Raw genomic sequence first — 23,893 nt, forward strand, 5'->3', positions numbered from 1 at the left:
TGATCCCATCCAATTACCACATTACATGTAGTTGTCCTGTCTTCTCAGACCCCTTTTGGCTATGATAGCTTCTCAGACTTGCCCTGTTTTTTAAAATATGTTTTTATTGCTTTAGAGAGAGAAGGTAGAGGGGAAAAGAGGAATGGGGGAGAGAGGGAGAGGGAGGAAGAGAGGAAGAGAGAGAGAGAGAGAGAGAGAGATCGATCAAAGGGCTGCTTCCCTCCCATATGCACCCCAAATGGAGATTAAACTTGCAACCTGGGCATGTGCCCTGACTGGAATCGAACTGGTGACCTTTTGGTGCATGGGATGACACTCCAACCAACTTGCAACCTGGGCATGTGCCCTGACTGGAATCGAACTGGTGACCTTTTGGTGCATGGGATGACACTCCAACCAACTAAGCCACACTGGCCAGTACAGAATTTCCTTGTGGTTTTTTATGACTTTAAAGTTTTGAGGAGTACTGGTCAGGTATTATATAGGGTCCTCTTCCATGAATATAGGCCTGATGTTTTTTTCTCATGATTATACAAGGGTTATGGGTTTGGGGGAAGAAGATCATAGAGGTCAAGTGTCATTTTTATCCCCTTGTATCAAGGGCACATCTGTCAACATGATTTATGCTTGTTCACGTTGACCTTGACCACCTGGCTCAACTACTATGTTTCAGATCCCTCTACTATACAGTTACTTTCCCCCAATCCACAGGCATTCTTTGGAAGGAAGTACTCTGTGCATCCTACACTTAAGAGGTGGGAAGTTAGGATCCCCCTCCTTTAGGGTGGAGTAGCTACTCCAGGGGTCCTCAACCTTTTTAAACAGGGGGCCAGTTCACTGTCCCTCAGACCGTTGGAGGGCCGGACTATAGTTTAAAAAAAAACTATGAACAAATTCCTATGCACACTGCACATATCTTATTTTGAAGTAAAAAAACAAAACGGGAACAAATACAATATTTATATTTGCATGTGGCCCGCGGGCCGTAGTGTGAGGACCCCTGAGATACATAATTTATTTGGAATGCTTCAGCACAGATTGGTCTCTTCTCCTCACCAATATATTCAATCACTTATTTACATCAGTATGGACTCACTGATATTTATTTTTTATGCTTTGGGTTAAAATCCGATGCTACTTTTTTTTTTTTGCTGCTCAAATTGTCCAACTTTGACCATTGGAAGCTCTTTCAGTTGGTTCCTGTGGCCCTGGACACATCCCATCACTGTGTCGTGTGTGTATTTGGTACTGCAAGATGTTCTAGGCTCATCTTGTATATTTCCTGTCCCAGTCCTAGAATTCTATTTCTCCCAGGAGCTCTGGGTGCTTTCATTTGAGAATACTATTACAACCAAGATCTGGGCACTAGGTGTACTTAATGCTACTGGGGTGCCTTTACCTATTTTCTAATTTTTCTATTTGCCTTTGTATTACTGAGTTGTAAGAGTTTTTTATATGTTCTGGATACAAGACTCTTTATCAGATATATTATTTGCAAATATTTTCTCCCAATCTATTGGTTATCTTTTCACTTTCTGATTCAATGTCTTATTGAATTAAACAAATATGGTATATTGTACTTTTCCATATACTAGTAAACCCGTGTTCAGAGGAGGCATTTCAGGCAGGATTTATTTTATCCTTTGGTCCTTAGGTCTCAAATGGCTCTTTCTCTACCAATCAGATGTCTCTGTTGGCTTCTGTGGGGTAAATGTTCCCATGTATGGGCACTATATGTGGGCAACATAGGTCTTCACTGATTAAGTGAATATATATAGACCAGCTCCAAAGCTAACTCAGAGTTGCTGGAAGGGAGCTGGAAAGGGGTGGGTGTGGCACCTGGGAGCAGAGACAGCCCTTCATTAAAAATGAAACTGCCCAGGTATTTATCCTTCTAGAGCAGGGGTGGGGAATGTTTGGCCCGCGGGCTGCATAAAGCCTGAGAAATCATTTGGTCTGGCCCTGCCAAGGCATTAGGGGTGAGTTATTTAAATGTTTGACCAAATATAGCAGGGTAATTTTTAGGTTGATAATTTTGTATGGCCCACAAATGATGTTATAAATATCCACATGGCCCTTGGCAAAAAAATAAAAATAAATAAATAAAAAAAATAAAAAAAAAGAAGAAGAAGAAAAGGTTCCCCACCCCTGTTCTACAGGGATCACAACTCTGCTTGATGATGGGAAACACAACGCCCGTGAGTACCTATCCCGGGAAGCGCAGAGCTTTCTCAGTCAGCACCCAACGAGAAAAGAGAAGCTGCCCATCTGATTTTTTGCATCTCACAACAGAAACACTCTAATCATTGCAACCCCTCCCAGGGAACTGAGGAGGGAGAAGCCTGCTCCAAATGCATGCACAGCTTGCTTCTACACTAGGTGAACTGTGTAGTGAGGATAAAGAAATGCAACCAAAGCATTTCAGGCCTCTTGTGGGGCCTGTCAGTGGCCAATTCTCTGTCCAGAGCGATGTAACCTACCAACAGCATTTGACACAGATGAAGACACCTCCTCTCAAAACACTTTCTTAACCTGACTGCTCAGACAGCCTCTCCTGGTGGTCCTCCTACCCCTGACTCCTCTTCAGGTTCCTCGCTGGTCCTGCTCCAGCACCCCAACATCCAAACAGTGGAGTGCTGCTCAGTTCCTGGACAGCTCCTCTTTCTCCTCTAATTTGTTCTCCAGTGCTCACCTCTTCCTTTCTCTCAGCCTTAAATCCCAGCTTCATGCTGATAAGCCAAGCTCCTCTTCCCATCCCAGACCTCTTTCCTGAGCACTAGGTTCGTATATGCAGCTCTCTTCTTCATCTCTATTCAGATGTCTAATAGGCACATTAAACTCAACATTCCAAGCCCAAACAAACTTTTGATCTCCCCTTCCTAACTGCCCCTTTACCCCTCTCCCACAATCCCAATTCTGGCCCATGGTCGGGCTCATTTTCATTTCAGTAAATGAAAACTCCATCCGGTGAGTTGCTCAGAAAAAGAACCTTGGAGTCATTGGCTCACTTGCAACCTTCAGCAAATCCTATCAGCTGTATTTTTAAAATATATCCTCGTCTGACCGCCTGCCATCCTCGCCACTGCTACCATCTTGCTGTGAATCACCACCATCTTTCACTCGGATCACTGCAGTTGCTTTCTAACAGCTCCATCTGCTTCTGCCCTTGCCTGCAACCTCCTCTTCCCAATCGTCTATTTTCAACCTAGCAGCCCGAGTGATTCTTTTACAGTGTAAGTCAGATGATGGCACTCTTCTGTTCCAAACCCTAACAGCTTCCTACCGCACTCACAGTAAAAGCCAACACATCATTACAGCAGGCTTCAAGGTCGCAGCCTCTTAGATTAAACCTCTGACCCCACCTCCTACTCTTCCCCTTGCTCATTCCCTTCAGCCACACTGGCCTTTCTGCTGTTCTTCCAATGCCAAGCACACTCCTCCCTCTGGGTTTTGCTCTTAGATTCCCTCTCCTGGAAGGCTCTTCTTGCTCTCACTCTTCCCTTAGCTCTGTCCTTAAATGCTACCATCTTATTGAGGAATTCCACAAAAACTCCAAAACTGAAGGTTACATTCATTATACCCTGGTGCACTCAATTCTCCTTCCCATGCCTAATTTTTTACCATAGCATATACCTTTATCTGACATACATATATATATTTTACTTATGTCTGTCTTGCCCCACAATAATGCAAGTTCCATGAGGGGAGGATCTACAGAGGATGCATGCTCAATAAATATTTGTTGAATGAATGAATGAATGAATGAATGAATAAAGGCAGGAACACAAAGGTGATATGTGTTAGAACTCCCCTCACCACTCCTAAGCCTTAGCTTTCATTTCCTTACCTTTGTCAGATTGAGGAATGAGAGATACCATTCTCAGGAAAACAAAAATAAGAAGAAAATCAAAGAAGATGACACCTTGAAGGAGGAAAGCAGAAAATAGAAGTGACAGGAGAGATAAAGGAGAAAAGAGAGTCAACAGTAATGAGAGAGACAGACACAAAGAGGAAATGGGGGTGGGGGAGAGAACTAGGAGGAAAACTCTGGAATATTCTTTCTGAGTAATGGCCTCACAAACTATAAACACTGCCAGGTCCACCGTGGGAACTTCAGTGCCCACTCAGACTCCTGAGATACGCCAGACTGTTCCCCGTGACTCAGCTCTGGAGAAGTGACAGCTCAGGGCAGGATGATCTCTGATGACAGGAATTAAAAAGCACACTGATAAAGCCTTCCACTTTTCAGTTAATCCCAGCAATTTCCCAGGACAAAGCCTCTTTTTGAGTTTGAAAATTAATCTTGGAGTCAGAGGGTGAGAACCACAGCAGAGGTCATTACCACAGGGCACAGGGTCTCTGCAATTCTGGTGATCACAGGCCATCTTGACCCTTTGCTCACCCAAAGTTTATCCTCCTATTAGAGATTAGAGGGAGCACAGGTGTGTATAAAAAGAGACAACTTCACAACACCCTGAGCAGAAGAACGAACATAAACGGAGTTACCCCAGAGCCCTCATTTCTTTATTACAGAAAGGGCGCTAATTTTCCCACTGGCCAGAACGGCTACGGAAGAGAAAAACCACAAGCATCTTGCAATTTCTTGTTAAATAAGTTTTCTGACACATGGTGACTGGTGATTAATTACTGTGTTAGAAGATAACATTCCTATAGAGATTGGCCGGAAATACAGCTGCTGTACATGCTTGATTAGACATTGCCTAAGGAATGCTGAGGCACACAGCCCCAGTCTATCATTTCTGGCTATTTTGGTACTGCTGTTACATTTATTTTACATAGCTTCAAGTTCAGGAGAATTGATGGAGCCCATTTCACAAAACTGTCCCTACCGAAATGGGAGCAGAAAAAGGATAAGGCTGTAAAGTGTGTCTATGTCGGTGTGTGTGTATGAGGGCAAGAGAAAATGAGGGACAAGGCCTGTGAAGAGTAGGGATACATTACTCCTCTCTGTAACACTTTCCACTCTACAAAGAAAGGACTGCAAGGGAGATGATTGGTTTCTTATAAGCCTAGAAGGAAACTGACCCATGTCGGCTGATTAAAACTTTCAGGGCATTGATGATAAAACTGAACTTTGGCGTTATCCAAGCCCTTCACCAACACCAAACAAAGCCTGGATTTGGTCCCTGTTCATTAGTCCAATACACACGATGAGCACTTACTCTGGACCAGGCACTGAGGAAACAGACAGGAAGAGTCTCGGCCCCTTGAGCTTACAGTGTGGTAAGGAGATGTCTTCTGACCCAGGATGGGAAGGACAGAATCACCCAATGCCATGCACTTACACTAGCCTACTTCCTAACCCACCAAGAGTGGAGAGTAACAACAAGCCATGCCTGTCCCACATTTCAGCTTACACCCACCGCCCTGGACTTCAGTCCAGGTCCAGCTGGGAAAGGCATGCCTCGGTTGCCGTTCCATTATTTCACTCAGGCCACCGAAGCCAACTCCAATACTGCCCAGTCAGCATTCAGTATTCAGATGCCAGTTTTTTCTAGTGTGTGTTTGAGCCCCATACTGTCTGCCAAAAACTGTGTTAATTTACTTACTTCAGCTAAATAAAAAAAATCATTTAAAAAGGATGATTGGATTTAGGAAAATATATTCCTCCGAGAATTAGTAATGCTTTTCTCTATCCCTCAGGCCTCCACGTTCTTATGTTCCCCTTGTCAATGTTATTATGAGACTAATTCAATAATGAGATCATTCCCCATAGAGCGGCCAAATAAATGCAGCATTCAGTCACACCTGGTTTCTCTAATCTGGGCAAGAAAGGCTTTCCACCAAATTTAGCCTAAAATAGGGAATTTAATGAACACACACACACACACACACACACACACACACACACACACTCACACATGCAGGAAAAAATAAGACAGGGAAGGAGGACAGAGAAGCAGAAGAACAGGGCAGCAGTGGAACAAATGCAGTGACAGATTGGAGAAGAAAGGTTAAACACGAAGATATATGACTATGTGATTCCAAAGCAAAGTTCCTAGCATACGTCTTAATAATTGTCAAGGTAATATAATACTTCATCGTTCCTTAAATGTCTCGAGAATTGTTTCAAATTTTCTTGAACTTCTTAGGGAATCAAAATATCAAGCGAAAAGACACAGAAGTACTAAATATGAGGCAGGAACACTCTGGATTATTAAAAACAAATGACTTCTTAGCCATAAAGGAGTCTGTGGAATAATTCAGCTAGATATAAGCTTAGCACTGAGAAGCCATAATCATCATCTATCCTCTTCAAAACTGGTTAAACTTTCATTAAAACACCGAAGGTCTGATGACTGAAGCAAGGTATAAATGGTGTTGAGACCTCATAAAGAGAGAATAAAATTAACTCGCAAATTTGAAAAGACACGTTATAAAGACACATTAAACACTGAAATCAGCAAACCTAGAAAAGAGGAAGTGCCATTTAAAAGCAGCAGCTTCAATTACAGGAAAAGGAGGGGAGGCAGGTTTCCTTTGGGACGAGATGGAAGAGACGAGGAAATAGGTTCATGTAAAAACACATTCAATACCTGTTGTTTACAATGAGAGAAAAAAAGGGAAAACCCAATGTCTGCAAATTTGCAAGTTATTAAATAAATAAATTATGGTTCATTTACAAGAAATTAAAAGTAATATTTTCAAGGAATATTAGTAAATATGGGAAAAAACATGTTTTCAAAGAGTATAATGATCTGATATGGAAAAATACAATTAAATGAATATAAAGCCACATTAACATAGTTTTAATTTTGTAAAAAGAAATTGCATGTATACGCATGTACAAAAACTCCCCTACACACAGAATACGTGCACAAAAACCAGGAGAAAGTATACCCAATATCACGGTCTCTAGATTAAAAGTTTACAAGTAATGTTTATAATCATCTTTGTATTTTATATTACATACTAGAGGCCCGGTGCACAGATTCATGCATCAGTGGTATCCCTTAGTCTGGCCTGCACCCTCTCGCAATCTGGGACCCCTCAGGGTATGTCGGACTGCCGGTTTCAACCTGATCCCTGCAGGCCAGGCTGAGGGCCGCATTGGTGCTATCTATATAGATGTTATGCAATAGCATATAATACGTTTATAACCCCCCCCAAAAAAAGTTAGTAAAGTTTTGCAGCAAGAAAAACTTACTTAAACAATAGGAAAAATTACCTAATGGATGTTTTGTTTCCAATAGAATTTTATAGAATATCTTTCTTTATGACTGATGAAAACCTATTTTATTTATTTTTGCTTTTTAAAATTTGAGATATAATTGATATATAGCATATTAGTTTCAGTTGTACAACATAATTATTCGATATACATATGTATATATTGCAAAATGATCACACTAAATTTAATTAATATTAAGCAACTCTTTAACTTTTTCTTTTTAAAATATTTTTTCCCCATTGATTTCAGAGAGGAAGGGAGAGGGAAAGAAAGATTTTAAAAAAAATCAATGATGAGAGAGAATCATTGATCGGCTGCCTCCTGCACGTCCCACCCTGGGGATTGAGCCCACAACCCAGGCATGTGTCCTGACTGGGAATCAAACTGTGACCTCCTGATTCATGGTCGATGCTCAGCCACTGAGCCACACTGGTTGGGCTAAACTAACTTTTTAAGAACCAATAATCTACTTTTAAAAATGACTCATAAGCTTTGGTACAAGGAACTGAGCCAAATTGTCCCTCTTACCTTGCAAAGTCCAGGTCTGCCTCCCGTGACATGGTGATGTTGGTTAAATTCTGCTGAAGAACAAAAATGTTCCTGCACATTTTCTTGATGCCAGACTCACTGATGCGCCGGAAGTACTGGGCACCATTAATGAGGATGCAGGAGATCAGGTGTCCTAGGCCTGATGGATAGGCACAGGGTTGGGGAGACAAGAAACAATTGATTAGTGACCTCTTACATAAACTGACACACAGGATTTCTCTCTTCTAATCCTCCACCATTTAAATGACCAAAGAATACACATCTCTGATGGCTGCACCAGCTAATGTCACAATGATTTCAGAGCTGCCCTGGTACTGAAAAATGGGGAGACTTTGCTGGCAACAAAACCTGGTAAATCCACAGTTCTAGCACAACCACATACACCCAGTCATGCCAGGGCATGGAGAATATGCCAGGTTTCATAAACTATTACAGTGCAGGAACTCTTTTTCTATAGAGGTATGTTGGGAGTGGAGAATACATGTAAATACAATGACGTGTTTGACCTCCTCTTTCTCCCACAAAACATAGGAGTACACACTACCTCAAAAGTTGCTTTGGGACCTACCTAAGCAAAAATAAATCAATAAGAAATTGGGCTATTGGCACTGATGCTAATACATCTCAATACTGACAATGGAGTATATTTCTGAAGTAGCAATTGGAGAAAATGTAAGCAAAAGCAAAGTGTGAAAGAAAAGCAGATCATGTATAACTGTTGAGTTCCTCCAAGATAGCTATGGGCATTTCTAGAGTCTGATAAGTGGTTTGTTTTTGTCTCCAAAGGGCTATCTTGAGGTCTACGAAACTGACCAAGAGCCGGTGAGAACATCAACTACAGGTCCCATTCAGGGTATCCTATGTAATTGAGTTCAGAACAACCTGAGGCACATGTAGATTTCCATTTCAAGAAGCCAGATTCTAATTCTAAATACTTGGAATTAAGTAAACTTCTAGGTCTTCTTTTTCCTTTTTTCTTGCAGAGTTGGACTCTAGCAGGCTGTTTCCCAGAACTTGAGTGCTAGTCTGACTAGTCCAGAGCGGTCTGCTGTCTTTGTTACTTTCCTCTTCTGAAGGCATAGTCCCTCCATGGTGACTGTGGCTCAAGTCAGAGCTTAGGGTGCGTCTTTGGGTGTAATGGCTCCCTCTGTCTTCAAAATGAGTTTCCCCTCCATTAGGATGAAGGTGGCAAAGGGAGAGGAAGGTGTGTGCTCTCTTGTTCTGCTATACTCACCAACATTGCTTCCAGCCCATAAACCCACTTGCATGTGCTACTACTTGAAAGTAAGGAAAAGACACACAGGGATTTTACATTAATGCCAGACAACTGACTTCTGTGAAAAATCTCCGTAGGTCAAGTTTCGGCTGCTACTCCTGAGCCCGTACCTCCAGGTATAATTCTGTTCTGCCATTTGCAGTAAATCCTAGTGCAGGCAATGGGTGCGGGCAAGTGGATTGTTTGTAAAGAATAATAAATACTGCCCGCCGGTGTGGCTCAACGGTTGAGCATCGACCTATGAACCAGGAGGTCATGGTTTTGTTCCTGGTCAGGGTACATGCCCCAGTTGCAGGCTTGATCCTCACTAGTGGGCGAGCAGGAGGCAGCTGATCAATGATTCTCTCTCACCATTGATATTTCTATCTCTCTCCCTTCCTCTCTCTCAAATAAATAAAAACACATATAAAAAAGAATAGTAAATACTAATAAATATATTACATAAAAATTTATGTAATAAATAATAATAATAATAATAATAATAATAATAAAACCAATTAGAAGCTGGTCTGCTTTATGTTATCACTACACACCAGCAATTCTAAACCACAGGTGGGATGAAGTACTTCCCTCCGGCCACCCATGGAAGCCTGAGACCTTGTCCCCTCCTCCCCCAGCTTGGGGAAACTCAATATTATACCTTTTGAATTTAGAAAATGACATTGGAGAGAAATAACTGGCTTTTAAAACATAAAGTCTTAAACTTTCCTAGTTAAAATTAATTCTAAGTCAGAGGATCAGGCCTGTATTTTGAGACGTGGTCTCCCAGCAGGATTACATGTGAAGAAATGCCTGGGCACAATGAGAGGAAAACTCTGGGGAAAAGAATGTAGGGCTTGGGAGAGCCCCGGTGAAAGCCAGAGAGGACACTGTGCAGGAGGGAGAAGGGAATTCTCAGATGGGCACCTCAAATTCAAGCTACAGAGCGTGACTGCTGCCCCCAAATCCATTATGCCAGGCGCTCACTAACAGCTAGCTTTATGATATGATTTCAAGAAAAAATAGATATCCCAAGAAACCAGAAACACCAATCAGAAAGGATATATGCACCCCTATGTTCATAGCAGCACAATTTACAATAGCTAAGATTTGGAAACAGCCTAAGTGCCCATCAGCAGATGAGTGGATTAAAAAACTGTGGTGCATCTACACAATGGAATACTGGGCTGCTATAACAGGAAGGAACTTTTACCATTTGCAACAGCATGGATGGAACTGGAGAGCATTATGCTGAGCGAAATAAGCCAGTCAGAGAAAGATAAATATCACATGATCTCACTCATATGTGGGATATAATGATTACATAATTTGATGAACAAGAATAGATCCAGATACAAGGGGCAGGGGAGGGGGGTTAGAGAGCAACTAAAGGACTTGTATGCATGCATATTAGCAGAACCAATGGACACAGACTCTGGGGCAGTGGGGGCTTGCCTGGGGTGGGAATGGCTGGTCGGGGGAGGAGGTTAAATGGGGAAAAAGAAGACATATGTAAAACTTAAGACAATAAAAAATAAAAATAAAGAAAAAATAGGATTTGGAGGTCCAGATTCTCTGGAACACAACTGTTCATGAAGCAATCAACAGCCAGGCATCATCACTGCCTCTCTTCAGGTGGCTACAGTCCTTTAGATGACGCACCTCTTAATAGTTGTAAACAACACTGGTTTCATTCTGAGACACACCATGGATGCTTTTAACACCCAGGTCTATGTACAAAGAAACCAAAACAAGAAAAGAGGGAAGGCAATGTGAAGTCCTGACAGGGATCCTAGGAGGGAATTCAGCATGAAAAATTACCTGCCTGGCACCACTGTGCTGCCTCTCATTCCCTCCCCTGCCTGTGGCCTGCCCTGAAGGCATTCAGGATGCAGCCTTCCTAAAATCAATGCCCATCAGAGGTTGCCTTTGTTTTCCCACAATAACGCATTCTCTGAGAGAAAATGTTAGCCAGGAGGGATTTTTCAGGGCCCTCTCCTCACGGTGTATGTTTTTTTCCTTTTATGACCTCCTCTTGAGTGAATTCGGGGCCCTCCACACATTTACCCAACTCTCATGAGTGGCATGTCAGGGAGGCAGCCGGCTGCCATCTGCCTTATCTTGGATTAAATCTCCTTATCAACCGGGAGCAGATGGCAGCCATATTGTTGTCTACCTGGCCATACAGAGATACCAGGCATTGCTGCTTTAAGCAAAAAAGATATAAAAATTCCAACAACCTTTCCCCACAAGTTTTAAACCTCGATAATAGAGAAAAATCAGGCCACCGGCCCCTCCTCTCTCCTGAACACGCAGGGATGGTGCAGGGCTGACCTTCAAAGATGTACTGGAACTTGTGCTGCTGCAGGCTGGCACTCATGGCCTCTTCGATGGCACTGATGTCTTTGTTGAGCTTGACCACTAGAGGGTCATAGTCCATGCTTTCCACGTTGGCAACGATGGCATAGTTCCCCTCCTTTGCAAGAGGGATGAGATAGTGGAAACAGTGAACCCTGGAAAAGACAGAGAGATGGGGAGAGCAATGAGCAATTCATCGTTCTGATGAGAATAATGATCTTTTTGTGATAGTGCACTCAAATATTTGCAGAAGCAGTGGCCTGTAAAACCGCATGTGCCCCTCCCCCTTTCACCAGAAAGCCATTTTGGCTACTCCACAGAACAGGTAAGTGATCCTGAGCAAAACACATGGCCGCTGCTATAACACATTGCATTGTGTGTTCACCACCCCAAGTCAAGTCTCCTTGCTTATTGAATCCATACGCTGTGGGGGAGAAATCGATGAGCTCTAAAATCCTTGTCAGTGACAGGACTGCATGCATAGTGTGAAAAGCATTAGATTTTTCAACAGATATTGTTGTAGTAAAAATGAGAGGCAGAAGTTACAGATCTAAAATGTGGAAGCTGTATAATGAGACTGCATTGGTTTCAATTCCCAATTCCAACCCTTATTAGCTGTGTGACTTCAGGCAAGTTATTTTCTCTCTCTGTCTCAGTTTCCGTATCTGTGCAATGGGAATGATAACAATTCCTAAGGAGCTACCACATAGAAAGTGTTTCGCATAGTGCCTGGCACGAAGGAAGTGCATAGTAAGGCTGGATGTCATCACTATTAGCATATTTATTAATGTTAGTCTATTACTTAAATAAAACACTAAAAATTGTGCTAGGCCCTGGGAATGTAAGACTCAATTTGTGTCCTTGAATACGACAGCCTGGTAGGGCTGACCAAGAAAAAATGGCCACAAGAGGGCAGTGTTTCCCCAAGAAGCACATACACTGCCAGTGTCTGGAAAGGGCGTATCTGAATGAACTGGAGGAAGAAGTGCAGTTTATTTCTATGTTGAAATGGCCTGAGTCATTTTGGTTATGCACAATTCTTCATTTCTTTTTATTACATTTTACTGAATTTATTGGGGTGACATTGGTTAATAGAATTATGTCGGTTTCAGCCCTACCACTCTATAACACAGTGGTTCTCAACCTTCCTAATGCCGCGATCCTTTAATACAGTTCCTCATGTTGTGGTGACCCCCAACCATAAAATTATTTACGTTGCTACTTTATAACTGTAATTTTGCTACTGTTATGAATCATAATGTAAATATCTGATATGCAGGATGTATTTTCATTGTTACAAATTGAAAATAATTAAAGCATAGTGATTAATCACAAAAACAATATGTAATTATATATGTGTTTTCCGATGGTCTTAGGCGACCCCTGTGAAAGGGTTGTTCGACCCCCAAAGGGGTCGCGACCCACAGGTTGAGAACCGCTGCTATAACACATTGCATTGTGTGTTCACCACCCCAAGTCAAGGTTCCTTCCATCACCATTTACCCACCCCCCCCACCCTCTTCTATCTGCTCCACCCCCTCTTCATTTATTTTTTGGTAGATATCAGTAACTGCCAAAGATGTTTGAGGTGGGTGAGAACTGGCTACTTCATTACCTTTGTATTACATTGAAATGAAAAGCAAGTTTCAGTCTAAATACCACACACATAGGTATTTATTTAAAAAAGAAAACAGAAACACCATCCATAGTTCACACAGGCCATTCTCTGAGCTCAGGGAAGTCCTAACTCTCTATTGTTTTGGATGCATGTATCCGATGCTCCTGGTGGGAGATATGACACAATTCGGGTCAGGATTCTATTACCCTTATAGTTGGCCTCAGGTAACAAGAAATATTCCTAAACACATGGCCTCAAAAACCTTGGGCATTATCCCCAGCGATGCAAACACAGACTTGACTACCATCGTTCTGTCTAAGTCGAGTTTACTGAGAAATAATTTATAAGCAGGAAAATTCACCCTATTTAGGGTCCTATTCTATGAGTTTTGACAAATGCATACAGTTATGTAAGCACCAGCATAATCATTACAGAATAGTCTTATCACTCCCAGAATTTCCTTGTCCCCTTTGAAGTCAACCTCTACTGACACCCCAAGCTCTTGCAACCACTGATGTATTTCCTGTCCCGTGGTTTCAACTCTTCCAGAATGCCACCTAAATGGAATTGTATAGAATGCCGCCTTTGGAGTTTGGCTTCCTTTACTCTGCGTTAAGGGTTTGAGATAAATCCATGTTGTTCATTCCTTATTATGGCTGAGCAGTCCCCTACAGATGGATGTACCACAATTTCACTCTTCACCAGGTGACATCTGGGTTGTTTCAAGTTTGGGGTGATTATGAATAAGGCTGCTTCATGTACAGGTTTTTGTATACATTTTCATTTCTCTTGGGTAAATACCTAAAAGTGGACTGGTGGGCCATATGGTAGGTGTATGTTTAATTTTATAAGAAACTGCAAAACAGTTTTCCAAAGTAGCTGTGCCTTTTCCTATCCCACCAGCAATGTGCAAAGGTTCCAGTTGCTCCACATCTTCCACCAGCACTTAGTGTTGTCAGTTTTCTTAAATTTTAGCTCTACTAAGGTATAACTGGCACCTTATAGTCGTAAGATATTTAAAGTGTTTTGATATAGGTATACATTGTTAAAGGATTCCCCCATCTAGTTAAATAACACCTTTATCACCTCACATATCTATTCCTTTTTTTAGTGTGAACATTTATGTTCTATTCTAGTAGTAAATTTAAATTACACAGTACAGTGTTATTAACTATAGGCACCATGTTTTACATTAAATCCCCAGGCCTTATTATCTTATAATGAAAGTCTGTACCCTTTTCCCAATCCCTTCCCATTTCCTCCACTCCCCCAGCCACCAATTACTTCTCTTTATTTAGATTCCGCATATACTAATACCATGACTATTTGTCTTTCCTTGTCTGGCTTATTTCACTTAGCAAAATGCCCTCACACATTTGTCAGGTAAAAAAAAAGTGTAGTCATTCTAATAGATGTGTAGTGATATCTCATTGCGGTTTTAATTTATGTTTCCTAATGACTGATGATGTTGGGCATATTCATAGGCTTATTTGCTATGATATATCTTGGTGTTCACATCATTTGCCTACTTTTTTAATTAGGCTGTTGTCTTACTAACTTTTGAGAGTTCATTCTATTTTTTCTGGAGGCAAGTCTTTTATTAGATATGCATTTTGCAAATATTTTCTACCAGTCTTTTCTTTTTTTTCCACATAAAGTTCTTAGTCTATTAATCCTCTCATGAAAAATCTGCAGTCACCACAGATAAAGTCAGAAGAATCTTTATTCCTTCTGTTGTCCAGTCTCCAGCTCACTTTCTGCAGCACCAACATTGGCCTTTGCAGACCCCTGACTTTCTTCATCCTGTTCTTGCCTTCTTTTCTCTGAGCTCTTCTTCTCATATAGGTTATGTCTTGCGAGTCTGTGTTGGGTTCATTTTTCTTTGCATAACCCCAGGAATCATAAATCATGCCAAAGCAAGCTGAAATGCTACCACCAAACATGGGTCCTGAACCCAAACACAAAGGTGAACATCTGCTGTGGTTTAATGCATTTTGGCTACTTTCCCTCGAATTTCTGTCTTAGGTGCTGTTGATGATGGTGAAGGGCGCCAATGATTATTTGTTTCCGCTGAGGTAGTTTGTTGTCATAAACTTCCTGGTCCGGACAGTCTCTGTGTTGCTCATGGATACAGAGGTGCAGCACCTCTGTATCTTTCAAATACATGTAGTGAACTACTGAGTGAAAACAGAAATTCGAGGCAGCCAGGGGGAAAAGAGGCATTTTTCCCCCCCACTTTACCAGTATCTTTCAAAGAATGGTTTTAAATTTTGATGAAGTTCAATTTATCATTTATTTCCTTAATGGACAGTGCTTTAGGTGTTAGATTTAAGACTCTTTGCCTAAGCAAAGTCACTCAATTTTTTCATGTGTTTTTTCTTCTAGAAGTTTTAAAGCTTTAGGTTTTACATTTAGATCTAGAATCTATTTTGAGCTAAGTTGTGTATCGCACGTGCTATATTCTTATAACCTGTTCATGCAAGGGAATCGAAATATCTTGACTAACAGTTCATTTTCATGATGGGGGCTCATCTTAACAGCTGCTAAGCAACTCATGACTAATTGCACCAATAAAAGCTCATTCTGACGTTCACGTGCTAACTGGCAAAATGTACAGTTTTGATCAAGATACCAGTAAATGCACTGGTCACAGAACCCTCTAGAATCTGATTTTCTAATATAATGAAAGTCAATCAACCCTGGAGTAGGATTAATGATGAGGGAAATTGATTGGCACTGTGGTTGAAATTTAAACTAAACAGCTCTTAATTGAAAATAAAATGAAGCCATCAATGCTAAAGTATTTTTATAATAAATTATAAATATTATAACTCAGACAATGGGAAGACCAGGGACAAAGGCCTGTGTGAATGGAGGACAGTTTCAGGGGGTGATGAGCTGCTCCTTCCGGTACACACAGATCACAGGACAGAGCATGAGGTGAGCTTGGGGAGATGGGCAGGGCCAGGTCATCATGGGCGTTGGAGGCCATCTGAGGACGCTGGACTTTGAGAAGCCATTGGGAGCCTCAGGAGGATTTTAGGAGGTGAAATGATATCATTGGATATGAGCTTTGGCAAGATCACTCTGGCACAGGATAAAGGGTGGATTGATGGTGGAGGGTGGAAGAAAGTGGAAGTAGAGACACTACGTACTTAGGACATTGTTACAGATTGGAGGTGAGAGCTTATGAGATCCTGAGGTGAGAGGCGGAAAAGAGAGATAAACACTGTTTTAAGGTACCATCTTCCTCTCCCCAAATGGCCAGAGATGAAAAAGAAATTAAAGTAGTCATTGACAAATGTCAAACTTTTAAAAAGTGTGTTTTTTTCCCTTTTCTTTTGCATTCTGGCATGTTGTTGCTGACCTTAATATGCCTTGGGCATTATGGTTTTCTGCAAATATTGTTGATTGCACAGCAGGATGGTTGATTTTCAGGAAGTGCACACTTAGGATCCCAACAGTGACAGGCGGTGGCTCTTGAACCCACTTGGATTCCTGCTGATGGTGAGAGAATCAGCTGATAAAGGTGACATTCTTTGCATCTTGGACTCAAATGGCAACCTAATTTTCTTCTTATAATGTTCAAACAGGATAAAATACTGAACAGTATTTTATGGTCTCACCATGTCTTTCATTTCTTGGGAGTGTCATTTGCCTTATGTTTCAAACTTTGGAAAGTTGGTGGTTAAATGTGACCTACAGTGACGCAGGTAAATTGTCAAATGCTCTTTGGATGGGTTCTTCAACACAGAACCTGCTGGATTTGAGGACCCTTTAAAATTGAACTTTAACAATAGTAAAGAAAAATATGGACTATGGATATAAAAATTGGGGAAAATAATACAAAAAATTGGCATTTGAATTTGTTCTGGACTTCTTGCTAGCATTTCCCATTACTTTTTTTTTTTTCCCTATCTATGCTCTTACCAGTGTCTTTTTGGGTAAAAATGCCAGAGGCAGTGCCTTCCAGCCACCTTTTCATTGTACTAGTTCTGGACAACAGGTCCTCAGTTCTAATTAGCAGGAAAGAAAAGAACAAACACGAGCTGATTATGATCACAAAGATGATGTTGGCCATGCAGCACCTCTGTATCTTTCAAATACATGTAGTGAACTACTGAGTGAAAACAGAATCTCAAAATCAATTAATTTTCTTTAATGAGAAACAGATTTTATTTGGGAAAACAGCACTTATTTTATTTGGGTTTGGTCTCAAACCAGCTAATTCTCAAAGGTGACTGATGTTTTTATTCAGCATCTTTACACAGTGGGACTCTTCCTGGTTCTGGGGCCATCAGAGTGAACATGACTCACCTGATTCCTGTCTTCGGGGAGCTAACTGTCTCTTCCCACTGTGGGCACTTTGCTCTATTTTAGCATTATTATACTACAGTATAAGGATTTGCTTGAGATATGTCTTATTCATTTTGTAAACTGATTATCATCAGCAATGGTAAAAATAAAATAAAAAGCTTAGTACTGTGACAATAAATGAATAAAATGTGTGAACATTCACTATCGAAGCCATACATGGGGTGTTCTATCCAGTTTTATACACCATACTTTAAAGAAACAAAGACAAATGGAGCATATGCATGAGAAAGCAACCTGAATGTTGGAATCATGTTATATGAGGAGGTGAAGACATTCAACTTAGAAAAAAACAAACATGTTTAGTGTTCACAGTAAAAGTCAAGGAAAGAAAATTCTGCATCCAGGACTCTAAAACTCAGCATTTTTTGTTATTTTTAAAATGACCTTCTTCTGTTTTTAGACTAATGTTGAAGGAGATATAGCAGTGGATGTTACAGCACCAAATGGTTCCTTGTAGAGTTAATAAATAATGACTAAAACATGTTCAGCATTGTAGAATAGTACTGCCAAGATGTAGAAAAACAAAAAGGGCAGAATAGAGGTTAAGGATTTAAAAGATTTTACTCAAACGTGTTGTAAACATCCCACCTGGAATTAACTACACTACAAGCAGATAATTCTAAATGGAGAACACATCCTGTGCCCACACAATCAAAGTATAATTCCAGGAGCAGTGATAGTAATGAATTCGATGTTCTCTTGTTTTTCTGTGTGACCCAGGTAAAAGAGACATCAGAATGTTACTGGTGGTTTCGTTCTTTTTTACGCATAGAAAACACCTGTCATGCTACAAATAAATAGAAAACAAATCTAAAACTTATTGTAAATCAAATCAGAATATAGAAGAAAAGCCTTATTTCTGGACAGCTGAATGTAAGAAATAAGTTCAGGTTGGAACCAAGATGGTGGCATAGGTAAACGCCGGTACTCGCCACATCCCACAACCACATCAGAATTACAACTAAAATACAGAACAACCATCATTCAGAACCACCTGAAAGCTGGCTGATTGACCGTCCTAAAACTAGAGAAGTAAAGAAAATATGTCAAGATTTGTAGGAGGGGTGGAGGCGTGTTGCTGTGGAGGCCTCACGTGAGAAGCAAGGGGTCCCAGCCTCACACCAGACTTCCAGAGCTGGGAAGAGAAGTCCCTGTAACTTTGGGCTATAAAAACCAGCGAGGATTGTGGCTGAGTGACATGGAGGCTCCTGGAGACCCAGGCAGTCCCTCTTAAAGGGCCAGCACATAAACTTAAATGGTCCTGCTTCCTCTGAGCTCCAGTGCTGGGGCAATGTTCGGGGGCAGGGTAGGGGGTGCCTGACACATATAGGGAGGAACTGAATTGTCTGGCAAAGACAGGAACTTGGGAGATGGCTTTCTCCCAGACAGGGGTCCTTGCAGGGGTCTTTGTTCCTGTGCTGGGACCTCCCCTGTCGCAGAGCTGACTGGCGGCCATATCTCAGTTTCTATAGTGTGGTCCACAGTATTCATTCTGCCCTGGTGATTCCCTGAGACTCGGCCCCATCCAATTTGCAGCCCCACCCAGACTGTTTGCAATAGCTTTTCCATATGAATGGCATGTCCTGGCTTAGACTTCAGACTTTCCTAAAATATCCTAAAACAAGCAGCAGCTGGCATCACCATGCCCCAAAACAACCAGGAAAAGACTAGTGCCCAAGACTAGGCACTAGCACCAGCCTGCCTTGCTTCACAGCTGGGCCTCACCTGGGCACTTCCAAACTCAATACAAGTAGCAGCTATCTGCATATCTCTCTGTAACTCTTACCTGGTAGTCCCAGGCAGTGACTGACTTTGCATCTCCTGGGACACCCCAGAGCCAGTGCACTGGGTGGACAGCTTTAGACCATACCAGATTACAACTCTACACATCCACATGCGACACACTCAAGGGACAGATTCAGTGAGCACCAAAGCCCCACTGAAGTTGGTCCTGCTCCATAAGGGTATCTATGCAAAGCAGCTCTTCCACCTTAGTCACAGCTGGTCCCCACAGCCAATTGGCCTACAGGACAATTCCTCCCAGTGATGCCAACAGCAATCAAGACTCAAGTACAACAAGACTGTGCACACAGCCCACACAGGGGCATACCTAGAGTGCCAGCTCAGATGACTGGGCAGGTTGAGTCAGGGGGCCCTATAGGACACCTACTACACAAGGCCACTGGAACAAATCCAGGAAACATAGCAGCTCTACCTAATACATAGAAACAAACATAGGGAAGCAGCCAAAATAAAGAGACAAAGAAACATGTCACAAATGAAAGAAATGGAAGCAAGCAAACTACTGGATACAGAGTTCAAAACAATGGTTATAAGGTTATTCAAGGATCTTAATGAGAGCTTCAAGGGACTCAGTGAGACTTCCAAGGATCTTACTGAGAATTTCAAAGACATGAAAAAGGACCAGTCAGAAATTAAGCATACACTAACTGAAATAAAGAATAATTTACAGGGATTCAACAGTAGAGGATATCGAGAATCAAATAAACGATTTGGAATATGAGGAAGTGAAAACACCCAATCAGAAGAGCAAAAGAGAAAAAAGAAAAGAAAATGAAGATAGTGTAAGGAGCCTCTGGGACAACTTCAAGCATACCAATATTCACATTATAGGGGTGCCAGAAGGAGAAGACAGAGAGCAAGATATTGAAAACATATTTGAAGAAATAATGACAGAAAACTTCCCCTACCTGGTGAAAGAAATAGACCTACAAGCCCAGGAAGTGCAGAGAACCCCAAACAAGAGGAATCCAAAGAGGCCCACACCAAGACACATCATAATTAAAATGCCAAAGGCTAAAGACAGAGAGAATCTTAAAAGCAGCAAGAAAAAAACAGTTAGTTAGTTACAAGGGCAAGCTCATACAACTGTCAGCTGATTTTTCAACAGAAACTTTGTAGGCCAGAAAGGAGTGGTAAGAAATATTCAAAGTGATGAATAGCAAGGACCTACAACCAAGATTATTCTACCCAGCAAAGTTATCATATAGAATTAAAGGTCAGATAAAGAGCTTCACAGACAAGAAAAAGCTAAATGTATTCATCACCACCAAACCAGTATTACATGAAATGTTGAAGGGTATTCTTTAAGAAGGGAAAAAGGAAGAGGAAGAGGATGAAAAAGAAGAAAAAATATGAACAATAAAATGGCAAGAAATACATATCTATCAATAATAGAATCTAAAAATCAAAATAAAGGAACAAGAAATCTAATGAACAAAATAAAATAGTGAATAAAATATAATCAGAGGCATGGAAACATGGAACACACTGACGAATCTCAGAGGGAAGTGGGGAGGGGAGGCAGGAAGGGACTAACCAAAGATTGTATATGTATAATGCATTACCTATGGACACAGACAATAGGGTGGTGAAGACCTGGGGTGGGGCAGGAACCAGATGGAGGAGGCCAATGGGGGGAGGAGGGGAAGAGAGACATCTGTAATACTCTCAACAATAAAGATTTTTTAAAAAAGAAATAAGTTCAGAAATAATGCTAAGATAGACTCCAAATCTGCGATGCTCCTTGTCTTGTTCCATTCACAGGTGCTCACAAGTAATAAAGAAGTGACTCACTGAACAAGATAATGAAGAATAAAAAAAAACAAGTGTCATACAAAAGAAGTGACATTAACAAGACATTATCATTTAGGCTTTACCTGGGCACACTGAAAGATATCCACGTTCTAACTAGAGTCTAAACAGGAGTATGAACCAAAATCCTATTTACATTTAAAAATCTAAATCTATTAAAGACTCCAAAAGAAAAAAAAATTCTATCAACTTTAACAATGTCTCCTAGTCATCTAGAAGAAAATATATCACTATACACTCTTTAATCCTAAGATTTCTGATCCTGAAGTTTCAAGTCTATATCCAACTGTCTATCTGACATTGCTACTTAGATGTCTACTAAGCATCTTCAACTGAACATCTACAAAATGGAATTCTTGATTTCCACCTCTCGCTCAACCTTTTTCCTCCCTTGGTCTTTCTCACCTTCGTCAATGGCTTTGGCATCCATCCAACTGCTATGGTCCCAAAGCTGGTTGTTCTCCTTGAGTCCTTTTCCCCTCACTGCTTCTAGTCCCTGCGCCCAATCTGATCTACTAACAAGTTCTATCGGCTCTACCTTCACAATGTGTCTCAAGTCCAACATTCTCATACTCCCACCTCCGTCATGCTGGTGCTCATAATGGTTTCAACTGGTCACTCTGCTCCCATTCATACCTCTCCCTGAAATTCCTTTTCCATTTACAGCCAAAGTGATCGTTTAAAAATATGAATGGATGTCTGACTTATTTAGCTTAGCATGATATTCTCAAGATCCATCCATGTTGTTGCAAATGGCAGTATTTCATTTTTTCTTATGGCTGAGTAGTATTCCATTGTATATATGTACCATATTTTTACCCAATCATAAACATGCTAAGTGAAACAACTCAGACAGAAAAAGTCAAAAAATATATGTGGGGTATAAAATTGAGAGTAAGAAATGAACAAACAAGAAAAACAAACAGAAACTCATAGGCACAGGCAATAGTATAGTGATTACCAGAGGGAAGGGGTTGGTGGGGTAGTGAAGGATAAAAGGGGTCAAATACATGGTGACAGAAAAAGACTAGACTTTGGGTGGCAAATGCATAATCCAACATACAGGTGATGTATCACAGAAATGTACTCTTGAGTCCTATATAATTTTATTAACCAATGTCACCCAATAAATTTAATTTTTATAAAAAATTGAAAAAAAGTGAATGAATGATGAATGAATGAATATGTCTCCCCTGCTTAAAAACCTCACATGGCTTCTTAATGCACCTGAAATAAAATGTGAACTGTTCACTTGGTCTGTAAGACCCTAGAATGTGTCAGGCTCCATGACCCCACATAACCAGGCTCCAGCCCACTCCTTTACCTACCCTTTCACGCCACCCCCTCCTCCCCTTTTTCCCTGGGTGACAACCAGCTAAACGCCTCTCTCTTCCAAGCCTGATTTTGTCTCAGGACCTTGTGGTGTTTATCCCTCAGAGAGTCTGAAGCCCTTTCCCCTAGGTCTTTGTACAGATGGCTCCTTGTTACCTTGCCACATTTCCTCTGCCCACTCTATCCAAAAAACAAACACACACACAACTCCGGCTTTCTCATCCACCTCGGCCATTCCCGGCACTGCCCAGGATGACAGCACTGGCCACAGGGAGGCACTGGAGCACTGGGAACGTGACTAGGCCAACATTCAATGTGACGTGAGTGTAAAATCTGCAGATTTCAAAGGCTTGGGACAAAAAAATACAAAATGTCTCATTTATAATGTTTATGTTAATTACATGTTGAAATGATATTTTGGTTATACTGGGTTAAATAAAATATGTGTTATAATTTACACAATTATAAATTATATTCTTTTTTCAAATGTGACTTGTAGAAAATTTAAATTATCTATTTGGGTCACGTGTAGCTCATTTTATATTTCTATTGGATAGCACTGCTCGATTCCATTTTGCCATTTCCTTGTTTTGGTTGCTCTTATCTGAAATCATCTTTTTTGTTTACTCATTGGCTATTTTCCCCGTTAGAATGTAATTCCAGGAGAGTAGGGACCTTCGGTGTTTTTCCATTGCTATATCCCAACTTTTAGAACATTACCTAGCACAAAGAAGGCACTCAATGGATATTTATTAAATGAATGAATCAACAAGTAAAGGCTCCCTAGTCTTTTCATCCTGGCATTTCCATATGTGTAATAACAGCAGTTATCAAAGTACTCAGAATATTCTACACTGCAGGAGAAGAAACAAGAGGCCAGTATTTTCATGAATTATTTTAACTTACTCTCTCCTATTGGGTTTTAAGATCTTGAAGGAAGGGACCATTGTTCCTGAATCTCTATACTACCTTCTTGATCAGCAGAGCACTTTAGTAAAAACAGCAGTGTCAATAAAATCACCATAATCACAAAGCTATCACATTTTGCATCCTTACTATGTAGCAGGCATTGTATTAATTATGTCATTTATAAAATCTACAAGTTAGGAATTCTTGTTTCCATTTTTAGGATGAGGAAACTGAGGGTTAGTAAATGTAACTAACGGCCTTAAGATCAACTAGCCACCTGGTATGGACATTCAAATCCAGGCCATTCTGATAGCACAAGCCTTGCAAGCTCTGAATCACCGTGTTCACAATACAACATGCGCTCAAAAAACTGCAGAGTGGCTGAATAACACTACAAATGATAATAAAAAATTATGGTGATATTTTCCAGAAAAAAAAGCAAGTGATTTATGACCCACGGTGGGTTTCAATCTTGGCGTCTTGCGGGTGGCCGAGTCATACCTGACTTCCAGATGCAGCACCAGCAGGCAGCGGTCGGCCATGTCCTGGAAAGATCTGGCAAGCTCGCTCAGGGTCTGCATGATCTGCTCCGACACCGGGGGCAGGTCCATGTTCGTGTGACCATCTTGAGCAGGAGAAAGCACTGGAGAAAGGGGGGAGGACAAACACCAATCATTTCACTACATGC

At 41.1% G+C, this 23,893-nt stretch overlaps 1 protein-coding gene across 1 annotated transcript in view; it reads right to left on the minus strand.

Annotated features, from left to right (window-relative positions):
* The window catches only part of EXOC4 (exocyst complex component 4), a 719,168-nt gene that overhangs the window by 42,441 nt on the left and 652,834 nt on the right, over window positions 1–23,893 (minus strand). Inside the window, exons 15-17 of the mRNA XM_006088330.3 lie at window positions 23,707–23,848; window positions 11,331–11,509; window positions 7,721–7,880 (exon numbers count right to left, since the gene is read on the minus strand). Of these exons, the coding sequence (XP_006088392.3) occupies window positions 7,721–7,880; window positions 11,331–11,509; window positions 23,707–23,848 (481 nt within the window). The remainder of the gene's footprint in view (window positions 1–7,720; window positions 7,881–11,330; window positions 11,510–23,706; window positions 23,849–23,893) is intronic.

Source organism: Myotis lucifugus, unplaced genomic scaffold (genome assembly GCF_000147115.1).
Source record: "Myotis lucifugus unplaced genomic scaffold, Myoluc2.0 scaffold_46, whole genome shotgun sequence".
NCBI lineage: Eukaryota > Metazoa > Chordata > Mammalia > Chiroptera > Vespertilionidae > Myotis > Myotis lucifugus.